Source organism: Glycine soja, chromosome 10, assembly GCF_004193775.1.
Source record: "Glycine soja cultivar W05 chromosome 10, ASM419377v2, whole genome shotgun sequence".
Taxonomy (NCBI): Eukaryota; Viridiplantae; Streptophyta; class Magnoliopsida; order Fabales; family Fabaceae; genus Glycine; species Glycine soja.
In genome coordinates this window covers 13,836,909-13,863,060 of record NC_041011.1, presented here as the reverse complement: position 1 = coordinate 13,863,060, position 26,152 = coordinate 13,836,909, and the positions used below count along the sequence as shown (strand labels likewise).

Sequence of the window (26,152 nt, the reverse complement as noted above, 5' to 3'; positions counted from 1 at the left end):
AAATAAATATTTATATAAAATAAATTACAAGTGATCCGGGCGTACGCACGAGTTATCAACTAGTATTGATATAAATGGATAGATAAAATTTTAATGCTAATGAAAGTAAAAATGTAACAATTAAAGAAATTATTTTTGGCAGGAACAGAAGAAAAGAAAGAGAATTTATATATAATATAAATATAGATATGGATTAAGGTTAATGGGGGGGCTTAGATGTCATTTGACAATAATTTAGCTATTGTAAGAAAACCAAATGATACAAGGGTTCCCCTTAGAAGCCGCCCGGGTCAATGTTAAAAACTCCTGGGTTGCTAAACCCTCTCAAAACCTACTTACTTCTTCATTGTGCGTACCCTCCTCAACACTAAACCCTCTCTGTGTCCCTCTCCGTTAAACCCTTGACGGCGTTCGGACCTGCTTCGACGGTGGCGGCACCATGGTTCTCACTACCGAGGTAATAATCTCCAACTCAACGCTCTCTTTTACTTTTCTTGCTCTCTGAAACCTATCTAATAACGCCGTCGTGACGCAACCTTCGCAGGGCGCGACGAACTCCGTCGAGGCGGTGGCGTTCAGCTTCCTAACCGACGACGAGATACGGCGGAGCAGCCGCGTGAAGATAACGAGTCCCATTCTCGTCGATTTTTTGCTGCACCCCGTGCCTGATGGACTATACGACGCCGCTTTGGGCCCTTTCGATGACAAGTCTCTGTATGTTGTTATATACTTACTTATCTTCATAATGAATTTTCACTAACCCTTTCGATTATGTCCGTGTTTGACAAGCTTTAGACAAATAATCAATTCATTGAGAAGAAGCTTATGTTTAGGGAGGGGATCTTTGAGAAGTCCTAGGGCAATTTTGGATGAAGTTTTTTTTTATAAGCATTCTTAGGAGAAGAAAATAAGGACAGAGTGAAAAATGCTTTTCCCTAAGCTAAAATTAGTTTGTGCATAAATCTTATACAGAAGCTAATAATATGAGAGTGCTTCTACAAATTAGCTAGGATAAGTTTGTTTTTGACTTGGTTGGGTGGAGATAAGTTATGTGGACAGTAGTAATTGATTATTTTCTAATAACTGAAGATGTTTAATTTAAGTTGTACTTATGTTACATGTCTTGAATTGAGGTGGCTGGGTGACTGAGACATATGCCTTTTGCTTGATGCAGTTGTAAGTCGTGTGGTCAAACTTCTAAACATTGCCCAGGTCATTTTGGTCATATTGAGCTCGTTTCCCCTGTCTACAACCCTCTGATGTTCAATATTCTTAGCAATATTCTGCAAAGAACTTGTTTCACTTGCCATCATTTTCGGGCCCCCAGCAAAGAGGTAAACTTATGTTGATGTGGTAATTTTATGTGTTGGTTCCCTATACTGCTTTTGTAAGATATTTATGTATTTCTTGGCCATTGATTGTATGTTCTTATGTTGATTCAAGGTTGATATTCGTACATCCCAATTGGAGCTCATAATGAAAGGGGATATTATCAGGGCAAAACGTTTGGAATCTATTATCCCTGGAAAAAGTGTGGATTCTTTTAATCCAGATGAATTCATACATCCAGGTGATGGAGATGAGAGCCAGTGTTATAGTGCTGAGCAACTGGGAGAAAATTGGACCTCCCTTCAATTTAGTGAGGCAATGTCTGTTCTAAGGAAATTGCTGACGAAAAAACATAAGAAATGTCAAAAATGTGGAGCTAAGAATCCTAAAATCAGCAAACCGACCTTTGGATGGTTTCATATGGTAAATTCATTGTTTCTTGTTACTTTGTTTATTTTCAGAAATTAAATTATTGTAATAATCTAAAAATATATATTTTTTTCATTCCTGAGGAAGTGCATATTTTACCAGAATCTTCTTCCATAATGGTATGGCACAATAGTATCGTTGAAGTAGATACACTAATCACTTTAAATATAACAAGTTGAGTAAGGGATGTTGTCTTTGTGTGGTTCAAGTAGCATGCTTTGGCATATTTACACTTTTTTTTGGTCAGCGCATCTTTACACTTTCTTTAGATATAATAATACTTTTATGATATTCTTTTATTATATTATATTATGTCTATATCTATATATTTATATTTATGTGTGTGCATATATTTTTCTATAATTTATAATATATGTAGACACATATTTATGTATGTAGAGGGGGTGGGTTGGCTTGGCTGTGTGCGACTCTAACCTTTGTGGACATATATTATGCATGCTCTGTCATCCTAGCCTGAATATATCATTCCACAACTACCATGCTAACTCAAAGTCCAATAGACTATCTGTTTCCAAGCATTGTTATTCATAACAAACTACATCCTTGCAATAGGATTTGCTAATCCCCTACTGTACCAAATCCTGGTGTGTTGTGCTGTGCTCTGTGCCTGGATTTTATGCACTGCTTTGTTCCATACCCAGGCATTATGCTTACAATTTTGTGAAACATGCTTAAGTCATGCTCTTTCCCCTTCTTGTTTTTATTTCTTGCTATACGTTCAATTTTCAAATATGAAAAGAAAAAAGTTGCTCAATTTAGTCAACCATGAGTTTTTTTCCCCTTTTCTTTTATGGATGGTGACTTGGTACATATGATGTATTTATGTTCTTGTCCACAAACTGATTTTCATGTCCATAGGTCCATGTTTGTTGGTATTTCTATTTTCTAGCTGCATTGTCTAATTCTTACTTTTCTTTTCATTTCCTTTCCCTTCTCCCTTTTGGGTTTCTGGTTGATGGCTCTAGAATGTTCTCTCAGCTGATGAAACTAGAGCAGATACCATTAGATCTGTGGAAAGTGAAACAACCAATGATGATATATCTTTAGGTGGTGGGGATACTACAGACGTAGAAGATATTACCTCTGCAGGGACTGCAAAAAGAGATAAAAGAAAAAAAGAGAAATTGTCTTACAAGCTTGCTGAACAAAATAAACTTTCTGGGTCTTTGTTACCTTCACAGGTTAGTTTTGTGCAAATATTACATGACTGTCTTTTATAACCTATTCTATTTTCGAGGAAAATTATCTGCTTGGTAATGACATGTTTAATATAATATTATATGCTGTTGGAAAATGTGTATGAATCATTTCATTTAATTCCGTTCAAATTACAGGTTAAAGGTATTTTAGAGCTTTTGTGGGAAAATGAAGCCAGGCTCTGTTCTTATATTAATGATATTCAAGATCAGGGTTTTGGAAAGAAAGCCGGTCACTCAATGTTCTTTCTAGAGAATATTTTTGTACCACCAATCAAATTTCGTCCCCCAACTAAAGGAGGTGATAATGTAAGTATGATAGCAATGTAACAGTTTTGTCAGAATAAACTTCATTTTGTGATCTTTGACTCTGATTATTGTCTCATAGGAAAATAAATGCTCTATGATAGCTACTCTTCAAAGTGTTTTTTCTTTTTCTAAATCTTTTTCTTCATAGTATCGGTCTTTTGAAGAAAAAACCCACTGTGACATCTGACCCAACAGATTAACCAACTCTTAACTCTAATGAATGAAGAAATGATTATAGATCCTGCAATATGCTTGTATTGCTTAGTGGCATAGTTGTGTAGTGAAGAAAAGATAAGATAAAAAATAGTGCAGTGAAGATGAGAATGCAGCTGGGAATTAGTGGGCATACAGAGAAGGACAAGACTAGGGATGATAACGAATATATCTAATAAATTTAGACTAGCATCTATTTAATAAAAGATTACAGAAACTCACCTAGGGTTGTTTGTCTCATAAAAGAAGGCCTGTAAAAGTGTATCTAATGGAGGATAGTATGATTAAAAGGGATGGAGGATGTCTCAGGCAATTTTTGGGAATATACTATTTTTGAAGACCTTGTTGTAAATGGGTTTGTTGAAAAGTTGGCTGCTTCCACCTGCCAATTTATCCATATTGGGAGGCTTGGTTGTTGCAGAAATTAGAACTGTAGCTATGTTTATTTTATTTATTGTTTTGTGAAAGTTTGGTAATTAATTGATACTACTTGTGTTTTAATTGTGTAGTCAATTCTTTTGTAGGTGATGGAACATCCTCAAACTGTTTTGTTGACTAAGGTTTTACAGTGCAACATATCCTTGGGAGATGCCCATCTAAATAAGTCAGATCCCTCAAAGGTTCTAAGCCGGTGGATGGATCTTCAGCAATCTGTAAACATGCTATTCGACAATAAAACTGCTTCTGGTGAGAGTCTCTTCTGGTTTCATTTTAGTTTTTCCCTGTTGGAAATTGGAATAGTAATGTGAAACTGGGTGCATTTGGGTTGGCTGTAATTTGTCAATAAAAAATGGACCAATATCAATAGTTAATAAAAAATCTTATAAGTTTTTAATTGTGATAAAATGTTTGCAAGATGATTTCTTTTTTCTGTTATGAATGTCATAAGTATTAATTATTATAATCACAGAGGAAGAAAAGTGAGGTTTCTCAGAATTTATGGATTGCTTGATATATATGATGACATGTAGATATTTTTTATATGTTGCTAATGGTTCTTACATAGACTTAACTTTTCTTCTTGCTTGGTCTTAGGCAAGAGAGATGTCGCTACTGGAATTTGTCAATTGCTGGAGAAGAAGGAAGGCATCTTTCGCCAGAAAATGATGGGAAAGAGGGTTAATTTTGCATGTCGCTCTGTCATATCACCAGATCCTTATTTAGCAGTCAATGAAATTGGGATTCCCCCTTATTTTGCTTTAAGATTATCCTATCCTGAGGTGAGGATTGTAACTAGGTATCATTCAATGTCCATATTTGTTATTTTCTTTGTTTCTGTTATAATTTTCTGATGTGTATTCAGTTTAGTAATATGTATATGATATCACATGTATACATTTATGAATGGTTCTTGTTGAATTTGGAGGGAGTTAGGATGGAATAGCTTGATTGATATTGCTTGAGTGTGTAGTGCTTAGGTTATTCAGAGCATCTATATCTATGTGTGTGTGTGTGTGTGTGTGTGTGTGTATGTGTGTGTGTATATATATATATATATATATATATAGATTCTTAATAGACTAAGTGAGGACTGTTTTCTTGATAAAGAGTAAATGAGTGCTACTTCCTAAATACTAACTCCTATCATGAACTGCACATATCATTCTAATGGTTCTATAGAAGTGAATATTTTGGTGTTGTATTTTTCTTTACTTCATTTTCTGCTTATAATATATATCTTATGATCTTAGACAGGCAAACCATCTTTTCCCTTGGCGTGGCCCTTATAATTTAAAGAAGATAAAAAATTGAAATGGAAAAGGAAGCATTAACTGGATAATAATTTTTCTGCTGCAAGCCTGCAACCAAATTTTGGCCTCATTATTCTTACCAGAGCATCAGAAACATAGAATGATAAATTGCTCTAGAATGAAGTTTATTAAGGACTTCAAACAATAGCATGCTGATAACTGATTATTATACTGGGGTGTTGCACTGGTCTTATTGGACTCTACATTGAGTAGGATATTACTAGCTATGGTAAAACCTTCATATCTCATTTTGTTTCCTGCCATTGGCTTTTATGTTAATATCTTTCAGAGAGTGACTCCTTGGAATGTAGTCAAGTTAAGGAATGCTATCCTTAATGGTCCTGAATCCCATCCTGGTGCTACACATTATGCTGATAAAGTATCAATAGTCAAGCTTCCACCAAAAGGGAAGTTGCTTTCTTTGACCTCAAGGAAATTACCAACCTCAAGAGGAGTTATTTTGCATCAAGGGAAGATATCTGACCATGAATTTGAAGGGAAAGTTGTGTATCGCCACTTGAAGGATGGCGATGTTGTGCTTGTCAATCGACAGGTAATGCAATATATTTATTGTGGTGCTGTATTTCATTCCTTTAATGATGTTTTTTAGGTAAAGAAGAAATAGAAAATCTATGTATGACTTTAAAATGCTGGAAGTATGCAGTTTGATTGTTCTCATCTACTATTGGAAGTTGTCAACTTGCTGTGGTTCTTGAAAATGTGTAATTTGAGTTAAAATTTTGTTTTTTCTTAAGTTCACATTGATAGTATTGGTTGCATAACTTTGAACTGTATACCTGCCACAACATAAAACAATTTTGTGAAGATCATGTTGAGAAAATGTGTGATGTGAACATGGCTGATTTGATGACATTCTGATATGAATTGAAATTTATATTCTGTTGCAGCCAACACTCCATAAACCTAGTATAATGGCACATATAGTTCGTGTTCTAAAGGGGGAGAAAACTGTACGCATGCACTACGCAAACTGTAGGTAATATATACTTTTAGTTTCTGAGCTTGGTGTGATTGTGGTATAAATTATGTATTAGTACATTTGACTATCTGACAATCTTGTCATGAGAATTTCATTTTGATGCATCCATATGCATTATATCTCTGCTTAATAGGGTTGCTACAGTTAATAACTACTTGTTTTATTTTTTCCCCTTTCGTGATCTCAGTACATATAATGCTGATTTCGATGGTGACGAGATTAACGTTCATTTTCCACAAGATGAAATTTCTCGGGCTGAAGCTTACAATATTGTAAATGCTAACAATCAATATGTGAAACCTACAAGTGGGGATCCAATTAGAGCTTTGATTCAGGTATTTGCATAAATTATTTATTTAATAAAGCCTGCTTAGTGCTGCAAGGCATAAGGATCTGGGTCAGGTTGTTTTCTGTAGTTGTATCCATGACTTCTAGGTCACAAAGCAACAACCGTATTGCTGAGCCTCATCTTCTATAGCCTTAATTAGTTAATGTGCACTATTTACAAATTTTTTTCTTTGGGGTTATTTCCTGATGTTTTTCCCCTCCCATTTTGAACTATTTTTCCAGGATCATATTGTAAGTGCTGCTCTTCTTACAAAAAAGGATACTTTTCTAAGTTATGAAGAGTTCAATCAACTACTGTACAGTTCTGGTGTATCCATGGCTGGGCTAGGCTCATTTTATGGCAAACATGGGCAGAAAGTTTTCATCTCAAATTCCGAGAGTGAAATGTTTCTGTTTCCTCCAGCAATATGGAAGCCTGAGCCCCTGTGGACAGGAAAACAGGTTGCTATATGTTAGTCTTAAATTTAAGACTTTTACTCTTCTGGTGTTAAAACAAATTACTTTCTAAATAAACTGCCAGAAGCTTTTTCATTTAGTCATTTTCCCTCTCTTGTATTAGTTCATAACAATTTATTTATCTATGGAGTCTGTATGTCTTGTATTACTTGGGTGTGATCTGCTTCTTTATTTTGAATGACATAATGGTTTTATTAAGTAAATGTGGTCTCTTTTGGTTTTCTAGGTTATCAGTGCATTGCTATACTATATCACCAGAGGTTCACCACCATTTACTGCTGAGAAGAATGCAAAAATCCCGTCTAACTTTTTCAAGACTCAGATCAGGAAGGGAAAAAGATACACCGAAGATACATCAAAAAAGAAGGATAAGCCTGATGAGGATAAATTATTGATATATAAAAATGATTTGGTGCGTGGTGTAGTTGATAAGGCTCAATTTGGTGACTATGGTATGATACATACAGTACAAGAACTTTATGGATCAAATGTTGCTGGCAACCTACTTTCAGCATTAAGTCGGTTATTCACTACCTTTTTACAGGTTTACTACCAATTCAGTAGTTTTGCAATTGTGATGTATTTTTTTAGTATTTATTTAGCCTGCATTCCAGCATGATTCTGATTTGTGTTGTGTCTTTCAGATGCATGGGTTCACATGTGGAGTAGATGATCTTATGTTAACAGAAGGAAAGGATGTTGAAAGAATGAATCAACTCAAAAGTTGTGAGATAATTGGTGACAGTGTTCATCGTGAATTCATTGGAGTGAAGAATAGTGACAATATAGGTAACTGAAATAAAATTATTTTATATTAATCATACGATTCTAAAATAATATTCCTTTTCCAGATATGATAACATTTATTGCTTGCAACATAGACCCACTTTAAGATGTATTAAAGTTCCTAGTTTTCTTTTATACCTGTTGTTTTGTGAATCTATTAATGAGGCACCCACACCATTGACGACATCTTGAAAGAACAACCCCTGACGTGCCTTTTCAGTGAGCTAAATACACCTGCCCTGGAAGCTTTTCCAGCACATGACGGTGCATCTTTCTGCCATTTTGGCAGCACTTCCTGTGTAGTGGTCACCCATATCGACCACTCCTATCCTTGGAGTTTCATCCCCATTTGAGCCTGTTTGGGGTCACTTCCTTTGTTAACCAGAGTTTTTAGGTACTTTTTGGTTCCTATCTCTCTTGACAATGGCTTTCATTGGCCCCTGTCTTTGTCCCAGATGCGCTGGCCCCTGTCTTTGTCCCTGATGCACTGATCCCTGTCTTTGTCCCAGATGCATTAGTTTGAAGTTTAAATAATTTGGGTCTCAACCGTTTTGCCTATTGTTCCAAGACCGAAGGTAACTGTTGGGCTGGCTGAAGACGTGTGCTTGTGTCTTGAGATCAATATAATTTGGAAGCATTGACATTTGGTTACTATGTTCTGAATCAAACATGTCTTCCAAATGTGCCCTGAATAAACCATCATTGGTGGGGGTTGTTTTTTATTCTCATAACATTGTATTAATCATGCTAGTTTAGTCTTTGTACTTGTTATGGAAACTATTAGGATGTTTCTCCAACTTGCTATGACAGGTTGGCATTACGCATATGCTCATGCAATACTAAAAACATAAGAAAAACTTGTGCTCTTACAGACTTCATGAAAAATAATGGTTCACAGTTATCTTTTTTGGGGTACTTGGCATCTCCTTACTTCTAATTGGTTATTTCTGTGTAAAATTGTGATGTTCTAATATTTTTTTCATTTCAGATCCAGTCACATTGCAATTGAATATTGAGAAAAAAATACGCAGTAATGGAGAAGCAGCCTTAACATTGGATAGGAAGATGACAAGCAATCTTAACTCAAGAACAAGCTCAGGGATATTAAAGAAGCTACTATCTGAAGGAATATTGAAACCTTCAGGAAAAAATTGTATTTCTCTTATGACTACATCTGGAGCTAAGGGTAGTATGGTATGTGTATTTCTGTTCAGATTTTAATTTGTCCACGTCACTTTTTTTAGTTGTGTATTAGGATTAAGAGCACTTTTGATACTGCATGTGGCGTATTAGAAAAACCAAGAGTCTTCTATGAATATTATAAGTGGCAGTGTGGCACATATGTGTTTAATGCTACACACATTTGAAGTCCTAAAATTTTGTGCATATGACTGGAGTGAAATCCATTATTATGTGATTTATATAAATAAAAGATCCTATTGAAGCATAAGCAGATGATGCTTAGAATTCAAATTATATAAAATGCATATAGTTTTATCTTTGTTCTTTAATTTCTTTTTATTATAAGCTTTCGTTCATTTTCATAAATAAATAGTGTACATTGTACAAGATTGTAAATTTAGTTTAATACAAATCATTTATGTATTATGTTTATGGCAATTAGTGATTTCAAGTTGATTTCATTTTTAAACAGGTGAATTTCCAGCAGATATCTTCTCATCTAGGCCAGCAAGAGTTGGAAGGAAAACGAGTCCCACGCATGGTTTCTGGAAAGACCTTACCCTGCTTTCCTCCTTGGGATTGTTCCCCTAGAGCAGGAGGGTTCATTATTGATCGGTTTCTTACAGCCCTTCATCCTCAGGAATACTACTTTCATTGCATGGCTGGTCGTGAAGGGTATAAAAAAAACTTTTAGATAGAAAAAAGTTCATTCTAGACATTTTTGTTAAATTATGTATGATTGTGAATTGTTATAGTTTTATTCCATTGTCTTTGTGTATCTTGTCAATTCAAGGCTGATAGGGACTTGGGTATTATGGGTTGCCTATGTCCCGCATCGAGTAGTATTGGTGGAGTATTTAAGTGCTTGGTTCTCCCCTTTTAACCGCTAGCTTTTAAGGGTGGGTTCCTCAACGGCTTGGCTTGAGTGCTTATCAATTGGTATCAAAGCTGGTTGTTAATGTCTCGAAAAAGACTACTTATGAAGGGTTCTGAATGGTGGAGTGTTTTGATTGATGAGGAAATTGAGTGAAGTGTCGTAGAGTGTAAGCCGCCGAGATGTTGGCTCTCAAGGGAGGTGCTATGATTGGGACATGGGAATTATGGGGTGCCTATGCCCCACATTGAGTAGTATGGGATGCTCGGTGGAGAATTTAAGTCGTTGGTTCTCCCCCCTTAACAACTAGCTTTTAAGGGTGGGTTACCCAAATGCTTGGGTGCTTATCAATTGGTAACTTAGTTGGTTGTCAATGTCTCGAAAAAGTTTACCTATGGAGGGTTTTGACTGGTGGAAAGTTTTGACCAACAAGGAAGTTGAGTAAAGTGTCATAGACTGAGTTGCCTAGATGTTGTGTCCCAAGAGCACTGCTATGATAGGGACTTGGGAATTATGGGGTGCCGATGTCGCACATCGAGTAGTATGGGATGCTTGGTGGGGTATTAAGTGCTTGGTTCTTCCCCCTTAAAAACTAGCTTCTAAGGGTTGGTTTTCCAAGTGCTTGGGTGCTTATCAAAGACAGAGTAGATATAGTGGCACTTAATATCAGGATACATGTATATGTAACAGATGTTGGCAGAACCAATCAAAATATTTATTATTTAAATTTTATTAGCTAAGATTATCTCGGAAGATAAACCGAAAGAATTACTACTTCAAACAGAGTCTGAATTTCTACCTGGCCTGGGTGACATCACTGACATGTAGTTAGGTCATATAATTCACATTTTTTTATGCATAAGAAAGAATGTCAATGCATCATGTATTGCAGTCCTTGCATCTGTGCTGGTGCATGTGAAGGAGAGAAACATTACAACAATTGTTTCTTGCCATTGATGTATGTTTTTTGTTTTTTTTTTGTTTTAAATTTATAAAGTAATGGAACATTTCGTTTGTTTTTTTTGTTAAAATGTCTGCGATATCTGTTATTCTCATCACTTGTTTATTGCAGATTTAAAACTGTTTCAGCAAATATTTTATTGAGTGTTTATTAGTCATGTTTGTGCCTTCTTCTATCCCCCCTTCAGAATTGAAATTTAGATCACTAATTACACCTATTGTCATTTGCATTTTTAGTGCAATAATTTGCACGAGTAATAATACTTGGACAAATTTATTTGAAAAACTGCTCATATGCTCCTTGGAAGCCATGTATGTTATGCTGTTCTCTTAATGGTTCAGTTTGTGCACACACCTTGGCAGCTTTTTCAACTATCTTTCCTTTATATAGATAGCTATTTTTCATGTATTTTTTGATTATTACAGACTTGTTATAATATGCCTTCTGAACAATTGTGTAGTTTTTTTTATCAAATTTTTCTATTAAAGTTCTTCAAATAGAAGGGAGTTTATTAAAGGAGTAAGAAAGGCCTATGAAAGTTTCAGTTAAAACCAGTAAAAAGACCGTCTATTTAAAATTTGGTTTTTGGTAGAGCCCAATGGAGTCAACTGTTCAATGTAGGGATGCCTACTAATGCTATAACTCTTGCTTATTGTTGATTGATTGTTCGTGTTTATTTGTGGTCCTTATGTTTGCATATTAACTATTAGAATCTTGTCCAAATTTGGCCTTACTTGGTTACAGACTTACAGCACTCTCCCTCCTACACTCCCTGAATGCATTCCTGTTTCTTTTGGCTTCTCTGTATGATGTTTACTACCCTTTATGCAAACGTCACTTTTGTTGATATGTTTTAATCTTTACACCAAAGGCAAAAAGTATTCTTGGTAATATGGCTTACATTTCTTAATTCCTAGATCCTAAACAAATGACCTCTTTGCTCCGCAGGCTAGTTGATACTGCAGTCAAAACATCTCGGAGTGGTTACCTGCAAAGATGCCTAATGAAAAACCTTGAGTGCCTTAAAGTTTGTTATGATCATACTGTCCGTGATGCGGATGGTTCAATTATTCAGTTTCACTATGGAGAAGATGGTGTTGATGTCCATCAAACTAGCTTTATCACCGAATTCGGTGCATTGTCAACTGTATGAACATGCTAATTATTTCCGAGAAAATCATAAATTACGCATACAACTTGTAGCTTGTTGTTATATGTTTCTCTTTTATTATTTTCAGAATAAAGAATTGGTTTTTAGCAACTATTGCCGTCAACTAGACAGATCCAGTCCATATATTAACAAATTGCCTGAGGCTCTTGAAGGAAAAGCAGAAAAATTCTCGAAACAGAGAAATCTTGGTTCTATGGAGCAAGCGGATTTCTTAAGATTGATGGAGCATAAGTATGTCTCATGTCTTGCTCAACCAGGTGAACCAGTTGGTGTATTAGCTTCTCAATCTGTTGGAGAACCGGCAACGCAGATGACGTAAGATTTTTTACATTGTCATGGATATTTCTTATTTTGTACATATAATGTGTGCCAAGGGGTGCCCTTTATGCTCAATCTGTTTCAATATTGAAGCACATGGAAAAGTATGAATTTGTTAGTGGTACCAGTCTTTTTTGAACCAGACTTATCAGTTATCTATATATATATATGGGGAGAGAGAGAGAGAATGAAGTTACTCTTAGAGTAACTCTATAAAGAGTTTTCTTTTAATTGTTTTAACGAGTAATTCATCTTTGACCATTAGATTATATTAGAGTATGTGATTGTATAATTTTGAAAACAGTTTTGTAGTATGTTTGTAAGGGCTTTCACTCCTTCGAATTTCGTCTCTCAATCGTTCCCAAACTCCATCGCCGAGATGCTCGATGATTCGAACTATCTCCACTGACGGCAGCATGTAGAACCGGTTATCAAGTCCCACAAATTGCAGCGTTTCGTCATGAATCCCGTCGTTCTGCCTCGCTATCTCACAGAGGATGATCACATTGTTGATCATGTGAATCCTGACTATGAAGCTTGGGAAGTTTCGGAATCAGTTCTGTTGTGCATCCTTGGCTCGAATTACTCCTATAGGTTTGGGAGAAGATTCATGCGTATTTTAATCTCCATACGAAGTCTTGTGCTCGACAGCTGCGAACAGCGATCGTGCGGTTTTGCTTGACGGTAAATCCATCGATGAATATTTGCGTAAAATCAAAGGTTATGTCGATGAGCTTGCTGGTGTTGGAGTTCCTGATCGCCATGAGGAGTATGTTGACGTGCTTCTTGAAGGACTCCCGTCCGATTATGCGTTGATAATCTCTGTAATTGAGAGCAATAAGCGTACTCCGTCTATCGCCGAGATTGAGGCCTTGCTTTACGGTCATAAAACTCGTCTTGCTCGCTACAGTAAAGAAGCTCGGGTGCTTAATTCTCCGTCTTTGAACTACACTCAAGGCTATTCGCATAAAAATTCCTACAAATCTGGTCATCCTGGTGGTTCTCGAGGATTGTATGGCCGTGGCAATGGTCGTGGCGGTTTTCCTGATCGCAGTGCTGGACGCAGTGGTGGTGGCTCTGGTAGAGGTGGTGGTGGCCATTTTGCCAACTTTCATTGTCAAATTTGTCTCAAGTACGGGTCTAAATGCATTGATTGGGGCCCTAAACCTTTTAAGGTTTATGATGGATGGTTAATGAACAAGCAATTTCAAAAGGTAGTGAGGGATTGTTGGTTAGATTATCAGCCTATGGGGTGGGGTGGTTATGCTTTAAAATGCAAGCTTCAGCATCTTAAACAGAGGCTGAAAATCTGGAGTAAAGACAACATAGGAGACCTGTGCAGCAAAGTCAAACAGCTTCAACAGAAACTAAATGACTTGGAGAATTCTATGCCAGCTCAACCTTCTGAACAACAAGTCAAGGAGCTCAAGAAAACCCAAGCTGACCTTTGGGAAAAAGCTACTATGCAGGAGTCTATTGTGAGGCAGAAATCAAGATGCAGATGGATCAAAGAGGGGGACAACAACACATCCTATTTTCACAGAGTTATTAATTTGAGGAGGAGGAGAAATGCTTTGAGGGGGATGCAGATTGGTGACACCTGGGTGGAAAATCCTAACATTATAAAGGCTGAAATCCTTCATCATTTTCAGAACAGGTTCAATGAGCCTCACTTGAGCAGACCTAACCTGGATGGGGTTTCGTTTAAAAGTCTGACTTCTACTCAGAGAGAAATTATGATTGAACCTTTTAAAGAGGAAGAGATAAGGTGTGCTGTGTGGGCCTGTGGCAATGACAAAAGCCCAGGGCCAGATGGTTTTAATTTCAGATTTATTAAGCACTTTTGGAAGGAATTGAAGCCTGAATTCCTAAGATTTATAGCAGAATTCCATGTGAATGCTTCTTTCCCCAAGGGTCTCAATTCCTCTTTCATTGCTCTTATCCCTAAGATTAAGGACCCTCAATCCTTCAATGATTTCATACCCATCTCCCTCATTGGATGTGTCTACAAAATCATTGCTAAACTACTGGCTAACAGACTCAGCAAGGTCATGAACCACCTCATTGATGAAAGGCAAACAGCCTTTGTGAAGGGTAGACAGCTGCTCCATGGTGTTTTAATTGCCAATGAGGTGGTTGAGGAGGCTAGGAGGTCTAAGAGGCCTTGCATGGTGTTCAAAGTGGACTTTGAAAAAGCTTACGACTCAGTGTCTTGGCAATTTCTGTTTTATATGATGGGAAGAATGGGGTTCCATGATAGATGGATTGGTTGGATTAAGGGGTGCCTCACATCAGCCTCTATATCTATTCTTGTGAATGGAAGCCCTACCTCTGAATTTAAGCCTCAAAGAGGCTTGAGACAAGGGAACCCTTTGGCCCCCTTATTGTTTGTCTTGGTGGCTGAAGGCTTGACAGGAATGATGAGAGAAGCTTCAATCAAAAACTGCTTTCAAAGTTTCTTGGTGGGGAAGCATAGGATCCCAGTGAACATCCTCCAATTTGCTGATGATACTATATTTTTTGGAGAAGCTTCTATGGATAATGTCAAAGCTGTGAAGGCCATTCTTAGAAGCTATGAGATGGTTTCAGGCTTGAGAATTAACTTTGCAAAGAGCCACTTTGGAGCAATTGGCCAATCTGAAGAATGGTGTTGTTCTGCTGCTGATTACCTTAATTGTGCCATGCTTCAATTCCCCTTTTGCTACCTAGGGTTGCCTATAGGCATTAATCTGAGAAGAAAGATGGTGTGGGAGCCTATCATTAGAAAGTTTGAGGCTAGGTTGAACAAGTGGAATCAAAGGAGCATCTCTATGGCTGGAAGAATCACCCTTATCAATGCTGTTTTAACAGCATTACCCTTGTTTTACTTGTCTTTTTACAGGGCTCCCTCAGCAGTGATTAATAGATTAAATGCTATTCAAAGACATTTTCTGTGGGGTGACAATTCTGAAGGAAAGAAGATTGCTTGGATAGCTTGGAGTCATGTATGTTCATCTAGAGAAAGGGGAGGTTTGGGTATTAAAGATATCAAGGCCCTCAACAATGCTCTTTTAATTAAATGGAAATGGTTGATGTTCCAGCAAAGTGATCAGCTATGGAGCCGTATTCTGAATTCTAAATACAGAGGCTGGAGAGGCTTGGAAGGGGGGCCACCAAAGCCTAATTTCTCTCATTGGTGGTCTGACTTGAGATCCATTAACCAGCATGGGTGTATGGCTGAGGTTTCTAAGCAGTTTATTTGGAGGCTGGGAAGAGGTGATCAAATTCTGTTCTGGGAGGACTATTGGATGGATGGGGGGATGGCTCTTAAAGATAAATATCCAGAGCTATATCGTATCTCCTTGCAAAAACAGCATACAGTAGCAGAGATGGGCTCTTTCTGTGAATCGGGGTGGGAATGGAAATTCTCTTGGAGGCGCAATCTGTTTGACAATGAAATGGGGATAGCCTCAGATTTTATTGATCAGACTGCTGTCATCAATTTAAATGTTTTGTCAAAGGATAGCTGGGTGTGGGGAGCTGCTTCTTATGGGATATTCTCTTCTAAATCTGCTTATCTTTGCATTAAAGCTGAGCAGTCAACTGAAGATCATCAGCTTGGTTTCTGCCAGCTGTGGGATACTAAAATTCCTCCTAGAGCCTTAACCTTTGCGTGGAGATTGCTTTGGGATAGGCTTCCTACTAAGGAGAACCTATCCAGGAGACATGTTGATCTTGCCAATGACTTATGCCCCTTCTGTCAAAGCAATTCTGAATCTGCTTCCCATCTGTTTTTCACTTATCAAAAAGTTCTGCCTTTGTGGTGGGAATTTAACACCTGGGTTAAGGAGGATAGAGCTCTTCACTGCAGGCCCATGGATCATTTCCTTCAGCAATCTTCCATAGCAGGTTCGAAGGCTTCGAATACAAGAAGGAAAATTTGGTGGATAGCAGCTACACGGTCCATATGGAAGCTCCAAAATGATGTGATCTTTCATAATCAGCCTTTCCACATTTCTAAGTTGGTGGATAACACTAACTTCCTCACTTGGTCCTGGCTGAGGGGGTGGGAAAAGGACTTCAATGCCCCTTTTCATCAATGGTCCTCAGCCATGCCTATGGCCTTTATTTAGTTTGTGGTCTGCTGGGTTAAGGGTTATGGGGGATTCTTGTAGGGCATTTGTGTTCTGTATTTTTGGACTCATGTTCCTGGAGACATTATCTCCTTCTTATCATGTAGTACCCCTGGTACTATTATTTGATTAATATATATATTATCTTTGCAGTTAAAAAAAAACATTGCAAGTGTTTGCCACTTTCGGTCTGACACGAGTTTTTAGCCTCATGAATCACTCACCTTTGATCTTGCCACACTTCAACCAGTTCCCTACTCCTCTGGTTTTGCCAGGGCTTCCAATACCTGGATTAATCCCAATTCCAATTCCAAAGTTGCTGTTCCAGCATCCAAGCTATGCTTATCATTTCCTCCTCTCATGGGAATGGTTCTGCTAGCTCCACTTGGATTTCAGACTCTGGAGCTAGCTTCCATGTGACTGGTGAATCACAGAATATCAAGCAGTTCACTCACTTTGATGGACCTGATCAAATTTTCATAGGCAATGGTGAAGCTTTGAGTATCTCTGGTTCCCGCTGCTTCCCTCAACTTTTTCCATTCCCTTTGTTACTCTTTTCAACAAGGATCCTGATTTTCAATTCCTTGAAACCTTTGGCTGTGCCTGTTTTCCCTTGTTGAGGCCTTATCATACCCACAAACTCAATTTTCGATCTCAAGAGTGTCTATTTTTGGGATATTCCTCCTCCCACAAAGGCTATAAATGTCTGTCTTTATTTGGAAGAATCTATGTTTCCAAAGATGTTCTGTTTAATGAGTTGAGGTTCCCTTATTTTGACCTGTTTCCTTCCTCTTCTAACTCCATCAAGAGTCTTGATTCCTATTTCAGTCTAAATCCTAACCTGTCTCCACCTTTTGTAGTTTGTGTGCCTCAATCTTCTCAGCTTTCTCCTTCTCATTCTCTTTTTGCACCCCTTGCTCCCCCTATTCCTATCCATTTGCCTACAACCTCTCTTCTTGTGTCTCATCCATCCACTTCTTCTGAGTCTACATCTATTCATCCTCAAACTTCAGAGTCCACAACCCTTAGTGCACCCTCTTTTGACTCTGTTTCAGCACCTAATTCTATACTAGTTAATACTCACCTATGCAAACAAGATCCATGTCTGGAATTCACAATCCTAGACTACATCCTTCTTTATTTCTTACTCATTCTGAACCTAAAACTGTGAAACAGGCCCTGAAAAATGCAGATTGACTTGCTACCATGCAACAAGAGTATGATGCTTTGCTGAAAAACAAAACTTGGGACTTAGTTCCCTTACCTTCTAATAGACAGACTACTGGGTGTAAGTGGGTTTTCAGAGTAAAGGAAAATGCTGATGGTTCCATCAACAAGTTCAAAGCAAGGTTGGTAGCCAAGGGTTTTCATCAAATTCATGGCTTTGACTTTCATGAGACATTTTCTCCTGTGGTCAAGCCTGTCACCATTCATATTGTTCTCACTCTTGCACTGTCACATGGGTGGGAATTATTTCAGCTTGATGTGAATAATGCTTTTCTAAATGGGCTTCTTGAAGAATCTGTATTTGACATAGCCTCCTGGTTTTGAAGTTGCAGATAAATCCCTAGTCTGCAAGCTCAACAAAGCTCTCTATGGCTTAAAACAGGCTGGCTCCATGGCAGTGTTCTGATAGGCTGAAATCTACTCTTCTTCAATTTAGATTTGTGGGGAGCAAATGTGACACTTCCCTTTTCATCTTCAGGCAACAGGTGCATATTGTCTATCTTTTAGTCTATGTGGATGATATCATCATCACGAGCAGTTCTACTTCTCTTATTCAGCAGCTCACAACCAAACTATACACTGCTTTCTCTCTCAAGCAACTTGGTCATTTGGATTATTTTTTGGGCCTTAGAGATCAAGTATCTACCTAATAACTCTATACTGATGACTCAGAGTAAATATGTTCGTGATTTACTCCACAAAACTCACATGGTTGAAGCTCATTCCATTTCTTCCCCTATAGTCTCTAATTGCAAGCTATCTCGACATGGTGCTGATATTTTTCATGATCCAACTCTATACAGATTAGTGGTTGGTGCCTTACAATATGCTACTCTTACTAGACCTGAAATTAGCTTTGCTGTCAATAAAGTTTGTCAATTTATGGCTGCATCTCTAGACTCCCATTGGGCAGTAGTGAAATGAATCTTAAGGTATCTCAAGGGTACTTTGTTTCATGGACTACTTCTTTAGCCTGCTCTTGTTACAAAACCCTTGGTTCTTCGCGCGTTCTGTGATGCTGACTGGGCATCTGATGTGGATGACAGGCATTCTACCTCAGGGGCTGCCATCTTTCTTGGCCCAAACTTAATATCTTGGTGGTCTTGCAAACAAAAGGTCACATCCAAGTCCAACACTGAAGCTGAGTATTGTAGTTTATCTCAAACTTCCACTAGTTAACATGTATTCAAGCTCGAGTTGCAAGCTCCCTTCACTACTCCTGTTCTTTTTTTGTGATAATTAGAGTGCCGTATCCATTGCTTACAATCCTGTGTTTCACAGTCGTACCAAACACGTGGAAATTGATGTCTTCTTCGTAAGAGAAAAATTCTGGCAAAGCAGCATTCAATTGTGCATATCCCAGCTCTAGATCAGTGGGCTGATGTGCTGACCAAGCCCCTTTCTTCAGCAAGATTTGAAGTTCTCGGGGACAAACTCAATGTGAAGAGTGTTTCTTCTGAAAACTCTTCCCCTTGAGTTTGAGTGGGGTATTAGAGTATGTGATTGTATAATTGTGAAAACATTTTTGTAGTATGTTTGGAAGGGCTGTTAGCTTTTGCTAACAACACCCCTCTAGTGTTAGACAACTGGTAATATGTTTGTAAGGGCTGTTAGCTTTTGCTAACAGCTCCTCACTAATATTAGGCAGTCAGTTTCTGTTATTGTTAGTTCAGAGGTTCAGATGTCTATATATACCTCTGTTGTAACTAACTCTAACTAACTTTTCAGATTGAAATAATATCAGTTTCCTTTCTCTCTAATTTTCTGTCTTTCTCTCACTTTCTCGAATAGATTAGAAGAAAATGAAGGGTGATGATAAGTAACTCTTCTTGAGTTATTCTTTGGGTTAACTTATCCCTTCTTTTGAAGTCAAATAGCTAAAAAGTGAGATATAAGCTTCAAAACAAAGATCCAAATCATAACAGCCACTAGAACAACAAAATATTGGCTGCTCAAATTCAGCAGTATAGCCCCCCAGCAAGCTATTCTTGCGATTCATGGTGCCATTCAAGCACCAAAACAATTTACTCAACGATTTTGTTAGGATATAAGAAGGGAGAGCTAGTTAAGATAGTTAGACTATTAATGAATTAGTTAGTTAGTGAGAGGGGTTTATTAGATATAAATAGGGGAAGAAGGATAGGAGAGGGGGAGATTTTTTGTCATTGTAAATTGAGCATTAGCTCTTTGTGAAAGGAGAAATCCTTTGTGAAGGGGAAACCCTTGGAGGAGAGTTTTCTCTCCTATTTTCTATTTTTTTCTTACTAGTCAATAAAATCCTTTCTTTTCTTTCTCAATTCAATTCTTGGTTCCTAACAGATTTGCATCGTCAGCTGCACTATTTGAATCAAATCATATAGTATTGTGAATTGTACTGTGCTGGTAGCAATGCTTGACAAATCTCCATTCAAATATTGTTTTCTTTGGAGAATATTTCACCTCTTCTTGATGAGCCTGTTGCTATTCTTTTGTTGTTTTCATACATGATAAGTTAATTTTAATGTGGAAGTGTTTAAACAGCATGAAACAACGCCTTAATAGGCTGATACCATATGTCAAAGTGACACCACGGTACTGGTTTATATAGACAGGTGAATACTGATGATAGCTGAATGCTGGATTATCTTCTTACAACATCACCTACACTGTTTATGTTTAAAGAAAACATAGAATAGGAGGATAGCTGTTTGACAGAACAAGTGATGTCTGAAGTCAGCTCCTCTCTTAGCTTCAGATATGAATTTAATGGTTTTTGTTTGATCTAAACATCATAAAAGCTTTATGTAGGGTTTCATTGTAGGTTTAATGAGTTTATGAAATGACTTGCCCATGAGGTAAACTAACTCTATCTTAATTAACAAGTATGACAACATAAAGTATTAGAGAAGCTGCAGTGGTTTCTGGTGATCCCATGGAAAATTATTATTTTAATTTTCATGGTGAAATCTTGAAATGTGGACAACTTATGTATTCCTGGTGAAAGTTTAAGCCAAACTAACACGAGCAGTGACTTTATTTGCATCTGGTGTTTATATAAAATCTTAAGCTTTCCCTTTATGGTCTGCTAGAAGCCTAGAACTTAATTCAGGGAAGGTGTTTTTTTTGGCAGCTATGAATTTCTTAATAATTTTTTTTGGTGAAGTTTCTCAATAATGATTAAGACTTGATTTGTATATATGTGTGGCTGGTTAATCCTATTTGCTTATTTTTGGCTTCCCCCCCTCCCCCCCAGCTTGAATACTTTCCACCTTGCTGGTCGAGGTGAAATGAATGTGACACTTGGAATTCCACGCTTGCAAGAAATCCTGATGGCTGCTGCACGTGATATCAAAACTCCATTTATGACATGCCCCTTGAGACATGATAAATCTATGTGAGATACTGATATTGTTCTCTATTGTATTTGTGTGTTCATTATTTTTGTTCCTGAAAACTTATTGCTTTTTCTACAGACATGTATAGGTGTTTGATGCTGTTGTTATTTGCAGGAAAGATGCTATTTGTCTCGCTGATAAGTTGAAGAAGATTACTGTAGCTGACATAATTAAGAGTATGAAAGTTTCTGTTGTACCAGTAACGGTTCTTGGTGGTCAAGTTTGCAGTATATATAAACTTGTGATGAAGCTATATAAATCTAAACAGTATCCAGAATACACTGATATTACCCTTGACGACTGGGAGGAAACTCTAAGGGTTAACTTTGTTAGAGAGTTGGAGGATGCCATTCAAAATCACATGACATTGCTTTCTAAAATTAGTGGCATAAAAAAATTCAAGACTGATCCACAATCAAATTATTCAAACAGCTCTGAAGATGCTCACAGCAATGGATCAGAATCTGAGAAAAAAGGTCAAAATAATGATGACGACGATGAAGATGGTGGTGGTGTTGAAGACACTGAAGGGTATGAAGATCTTGGATCAGATGCACAAAAGAGAAAACTACAAGGTACTGATGAGGTTGATTATGAGGATGGTCCTGAAGAGGAAACACATGATGGTGAGCTGTCAGAGGAAATTGAAGGTGATGAGGATGGCAGTGATGTTGATGCCAATGAGAATTATAACAATGTGACAGATGCTAATAATTCTGAAGGACTTGAAAAACCCTCCAAGTCCAAGACTATTGATGAAAAACAAAATTTGAAACGAGAAAAGAAAAAATCTGAACCAACAACAAAAAAATATGACAGGGCAATTTTTGTGGAAGCCAAAGGGAAGCATTTTGAGATCCACTTTAGATTTACTGGTGAACCTCACATTTTGTTAACTCAGGTACTTTTTGTTGCATCTAATTTCTGTTTAATATGCTGTATAAATTTTGGGGTTGATGTGTTTCTTTATGATATCAAAGTTTGGGTTGTTATTGCCTATCAGATGGGTCATTCAACACTATAAAAAGTTTATTTTTTATATTCTAGGACATTATATATGCCTAGAAGCACAGTACCTTCTACCTACACTAATCAAGTCCATTAAAATGCATATGGTGGTGTCTTAACATTTTTTTTCCTACCATAGTGTGGGTGTTTCAATGCTGCCACTGTCATATGAATAGCTTAATGTTTTGTAAAATGTAATTTTGCAAAGTCAGTGTTAGTTACTTTTACATCCAGAAAACATGGTGATGTTAGTGCCATTCCTCAATCTTTTTCTTTTCCGTTGTATGAGCTCTCTGTTATTACTTTCTGACTTGAAAAAATCTATAATGAATTTGTACAGTTGGCTTTGTTTTAGTGTCCAGTTAGCAATTTGATATTTGAAAATGACAACTTGTGTTGCTTTGGTCCTTGAAGATGTGCCTTCATACAAATCCCCCCATCTCCACCCCCCCACCCCCCATAGTGATAGGGATTGTTAAGTACACTCGTGTGACATTATTTGTCAATTAAATTACTTAGAATCACTAAATGATTAAAGTTTGAGAAATTTTGGGATTTACACACATTAGGGACATCCATATGTGAGAGAAAGAGTGGGAAAATTTCATTCTTGTCTAGTATTTTAGAGATGACAAAGGCAATCTAGTTGTCAAATAACTTTACATGTGTGCTTCATGTTCCTCACTATCCTATCTGTATGTCTCACTAATACCGACTCATTGAAGGATTAGCTTGTTATAAAGTTGTCACTTTTAAGGACCAAATTGTATGGGAACTTGATTATAAACTATGAAAACTGTGAAGTGAACTATGGTTAGGAATTAGGAAACAAATATGACTGCTGTTTCTTGTTGGGTGTATATGTCATATTTCTATTTTGCTTATAAAACTCGACTGTTTTCAAAACAACTATATGCAGATTGCTCAGAGGACAGCCAAGAAGGTTTGCATCCAAAATTTTGGAAAGGTTGGTGAATGTAAAGCTATTACATGCAAAGAAAGTGGAGTAATCTACTATGGTAAAGATGGCAGAAAAAGGATTGAGATTTCAGCCTCAGAGAAAGAACAAATACCAGCACTTCAGACATCAGGGGTACATTTTAAAACATTTTGGGAGTTGGAAGATGATCTGGATGTTAGGTACATTTATTCAAACAACGTGCATGCTATGCTAAATGCTTATGGGGTGGAAGCAGCCAGGGAAACCATCATCAGGGAAGTGCAGAATGTTTTCAAGTCTTATGGTATATCAGTAAATATCCGACACTTGACACTCATTGCTGACTTTATGACGCACACTGGTAGCTATCGCCCGATGAACAGAACGGGGAGCATAGCAGACTCTACATCCCCTTTCATCAAAATGTGTTTTGAGACGGCTGGCAAATTTATTGTTGAAGCAGCTTATCATGGGCAAGTGGACAACTTGGAGACACCATCTGCTAGAATTTGTCTTGGTTTGCCAGTGAAGATGGGAACTGGGTGCCATGACTTGATACAGAAGCTGGAGATATGATCTGGCTGGCTTGTTCCTTCAGCTTTAGACTTTTGGCCCTCACATGCCTGGAGGTCATGCCAAATTTTGATACCATAATTATTGTGTTGTGCGACTAAATGCCAAAATTTCATGGCCATTTTTATCTGGCTTCAAAGTAATTTTGTTTGGATGTAGTAGTAGCATAGTTTGAAATGCCATTCCTCGTCCCATATCTATACATAGGTGGTTTTCATGGGGCCTTGATTTTCCCATTTGGTCTGAAGTGTATGTTTTCACCTAATTTAAATATTTTTGCTCCAAAATAATGGCTCCTATCCCATCAAGTGTGGTTGGTTATATCAATCACATGATGCTATTGGGTTTTCTTTAAATATTTTTACTGTTTTGCATATTTATTGACGATCAATCCATGTGGGATCTCGACAATTTGTTCACAAAGTATTTTGAAAAGCAAACCATACGGTTAACTTCGAGGATTGAGTAAGATTGACACATTTATAAATTGGAGTACTGTCATGAACGACTTGTGTTATATTCTAGGAGAGACACAAGGATGAAAGGAACCGTTATATTCGTCTCTAACTTTGCCTGTCATAATATCCAATTTTCATGCATTAAGGGAATAATGTCATCGATTGAATGGTTTAGTCAAGTGAATTAATTTTAGAGGATTATTACTCGTGGTTAGTATTTATTGCATATCTAGGTTGTTTAGGAAAGTTTAGTGCGGACTGAAAAGAAAGTTATTCATTTTCTTATATAGTGATATTTAAGGGAGATTATATATTAAGTCATTATACTAAATGTTATATATATATATATATATATATATTGGCAGCGGACCGGGCCAATCGGTCCCGCTTCTTACACGGATCAAATAAATTGGTTCGCCTCTGCCCCGCAGATCCCGCGGGTCAAACAGGCCGGTTCGCGGGCCTAATTTTTAAAAAAATTTAATTTTAATAAAAATACAATACAATAAAATTAAGTTCAATACAAATGTAAATAAAATCTCAATAATTAGTCAATTATATCAATAAAATAAATAATGTCTCAACAAAAGAAAATTCAAGCAATAAATCTAAAATATGAAATTTAAACATCTCTAACAACAAATGATTCCATATTTGAAATAGCTTGAGGTTTCTCCATATCTGATGTGAGCTATTTTTTATAATAAAAATATATTGAAATATCTTTAAAAATATTTATTTAACAATTATTTTTGGCTTAAATGATAAGAATTGATATTTTTATTATTTATGACTTGCAGATATGAAAAAGATAGATTAAAAGAGAAAAAGATTGAGAAAATATCAAAAAGGAAGATTTTTAGCATGTTATCACTTATATTTTTTTATCTTAATTTTTTATTTCTATTATCTTTTATTTATCTTATCTTATCCTTTTTTATCTTTATCATCTTTTAATTTAAATCTTTTATTTTTATCTTTAAATCTTTATCTTATCTCATATATTTCTTTATCTGTTGTTTTAAAAGAAAAGTTTAAAGTGAAAAATAGAAAATTAAACCTAATATAATTGGGTCAACGTCACATATGCGGGCTGCGAGCAACCTGTGGACCCCGCGGGCCAAACCTGCATTGTCCGCGGGTTAAGCGGGGCGGGCTCAAAAATATGACATAACCATGAACCGTTTAAAAAAATTGGTCCGTAACCCACACAGACCGCGGGCCAGTCCATGGACTTGGGCCCGTTTACCCACCCCTACTGATAATAATAAACATTGACCCCATGGCAAATTAGCGTAATTAAACTTAACAAAATAAATGAGACACCGTTTAGCGTGTATTTTAATAAAGTGCACAATCAATTGTTTGAAAATGATATCAAATAGATCATAGTGATGCCAAGTTGGCAACAAGCAAACTACTTTGTTGGTTTTTACTTCTGAAGATAAACTGTATTTAACACTTCGATTGAACTTCAAATTGAATTAAATATTAATAAGTCAAATCAATTTAAATCGAACTTGATTAAGTTCAATGTATTTTCATTCCTAACGAGTCCATTCGTTATAACATAGGACTTATTAGTTAATTCATTTTTGGTAGCCCCAATAGTATTACACCAGATTTAAGAACTTCAACAAAATCTTCTCTTCATTGGTGTAATCTCTAAGAACATAAAATAAATGAGTTCTACAATTATCTCATAATTCCTAAAAGTTGTTAAGTATTGTTATACTATAATTAAGTTATAATTCTTGTATAAAAATTTTCATGTTAATTATTCTAATGAAGGATTTAAATAAAGAGTAGAATAATTGATTAGAGAATCAATAATGACTGTAAATTATGATTATCAAATATATGTATAATAAAATCTAAAGTAAAATACAATTTAAACATCGATTTTTCTAATTAATGGTTATTATTGTATTTTATCGTCTAAAGTACACTCTCCTTACTTTAAAAGGAGTCAAATCCAATGATGAATCTATATAATAACTTAGTCTAAAAATTCCATTAGCTACTCCCGTAACTTAGTCTAAAAATTTCATTAGCTACTCCCATAAGAGAGGGTTATTCTTCTTGTACCCATACAAGTTTCTTCTACACCCAGCAA

At 36.7% G+C, this 26,152-nt stretch overlaps 1 protein-coding gene across 1 annotated transcript; it reads left to right on the top strand.

The window, feature by feature from the left end:
• Nucleotides 1–270: 270 nt before the first annotated feature.
• Nucleotides 271–24,001, top strand: LOC114372371 (DNA-directed RNA polymerase I subunit 1-like). Its single transcript, XM_028329883.1, has 21 exons — nt 271–457; nt 545–714; nt 1,175–1,334; nt 1,444–1,752; nt 2,745–2,960; nt 3,114–3,284; nt 4,022–4,184; nt 4,533–4,717; nt 5,538–5,801; nt 6,157–6,245; nt 6,436–6,583; nt 6,819–7,037; nt 7,279–7,596; nt 7,697–7,841; nt 8,827–9,032; nt 9,493–9,695; nt 11,804–12,002; nt 12,094–12,341; nt 20,916–21,056; nt 21,172–21,958; nt 22,985–24,001. Exons 1-21 carry the CDS (start codon nt 440–442, stop codon nt 23,579–23,581), a joined length of 4,956 nt encoding a protein of 1,651 aa, XP_028185684.1. The 5' UTR covers nt 271–439; the 3' UTR covers nt 23,582–24,001.
• Nucleotides 24,002–26,152: the final 2,151 nt, after the last annotated feature.

Bases quoted from the DNA above. Each gene is read 5' to 3' on its own strand.
- LOC114372371 (XM_028329883.1), top strand. The intron at 715-1,174 runs GTATGTTGTTAT...TGCTTGATGCAG, and splicing joins CCTTTCGATGACAAGTCTCT to TTGTAAGTCGTGTGGTCAAA. The intron at 1,335-1,443 runs GTAAACTTATGT...TGTTGATTCAAG, and splicing joins TTCGGGCCCCCAGCAAAGAG to GTTGATATTCGTACATCCCA.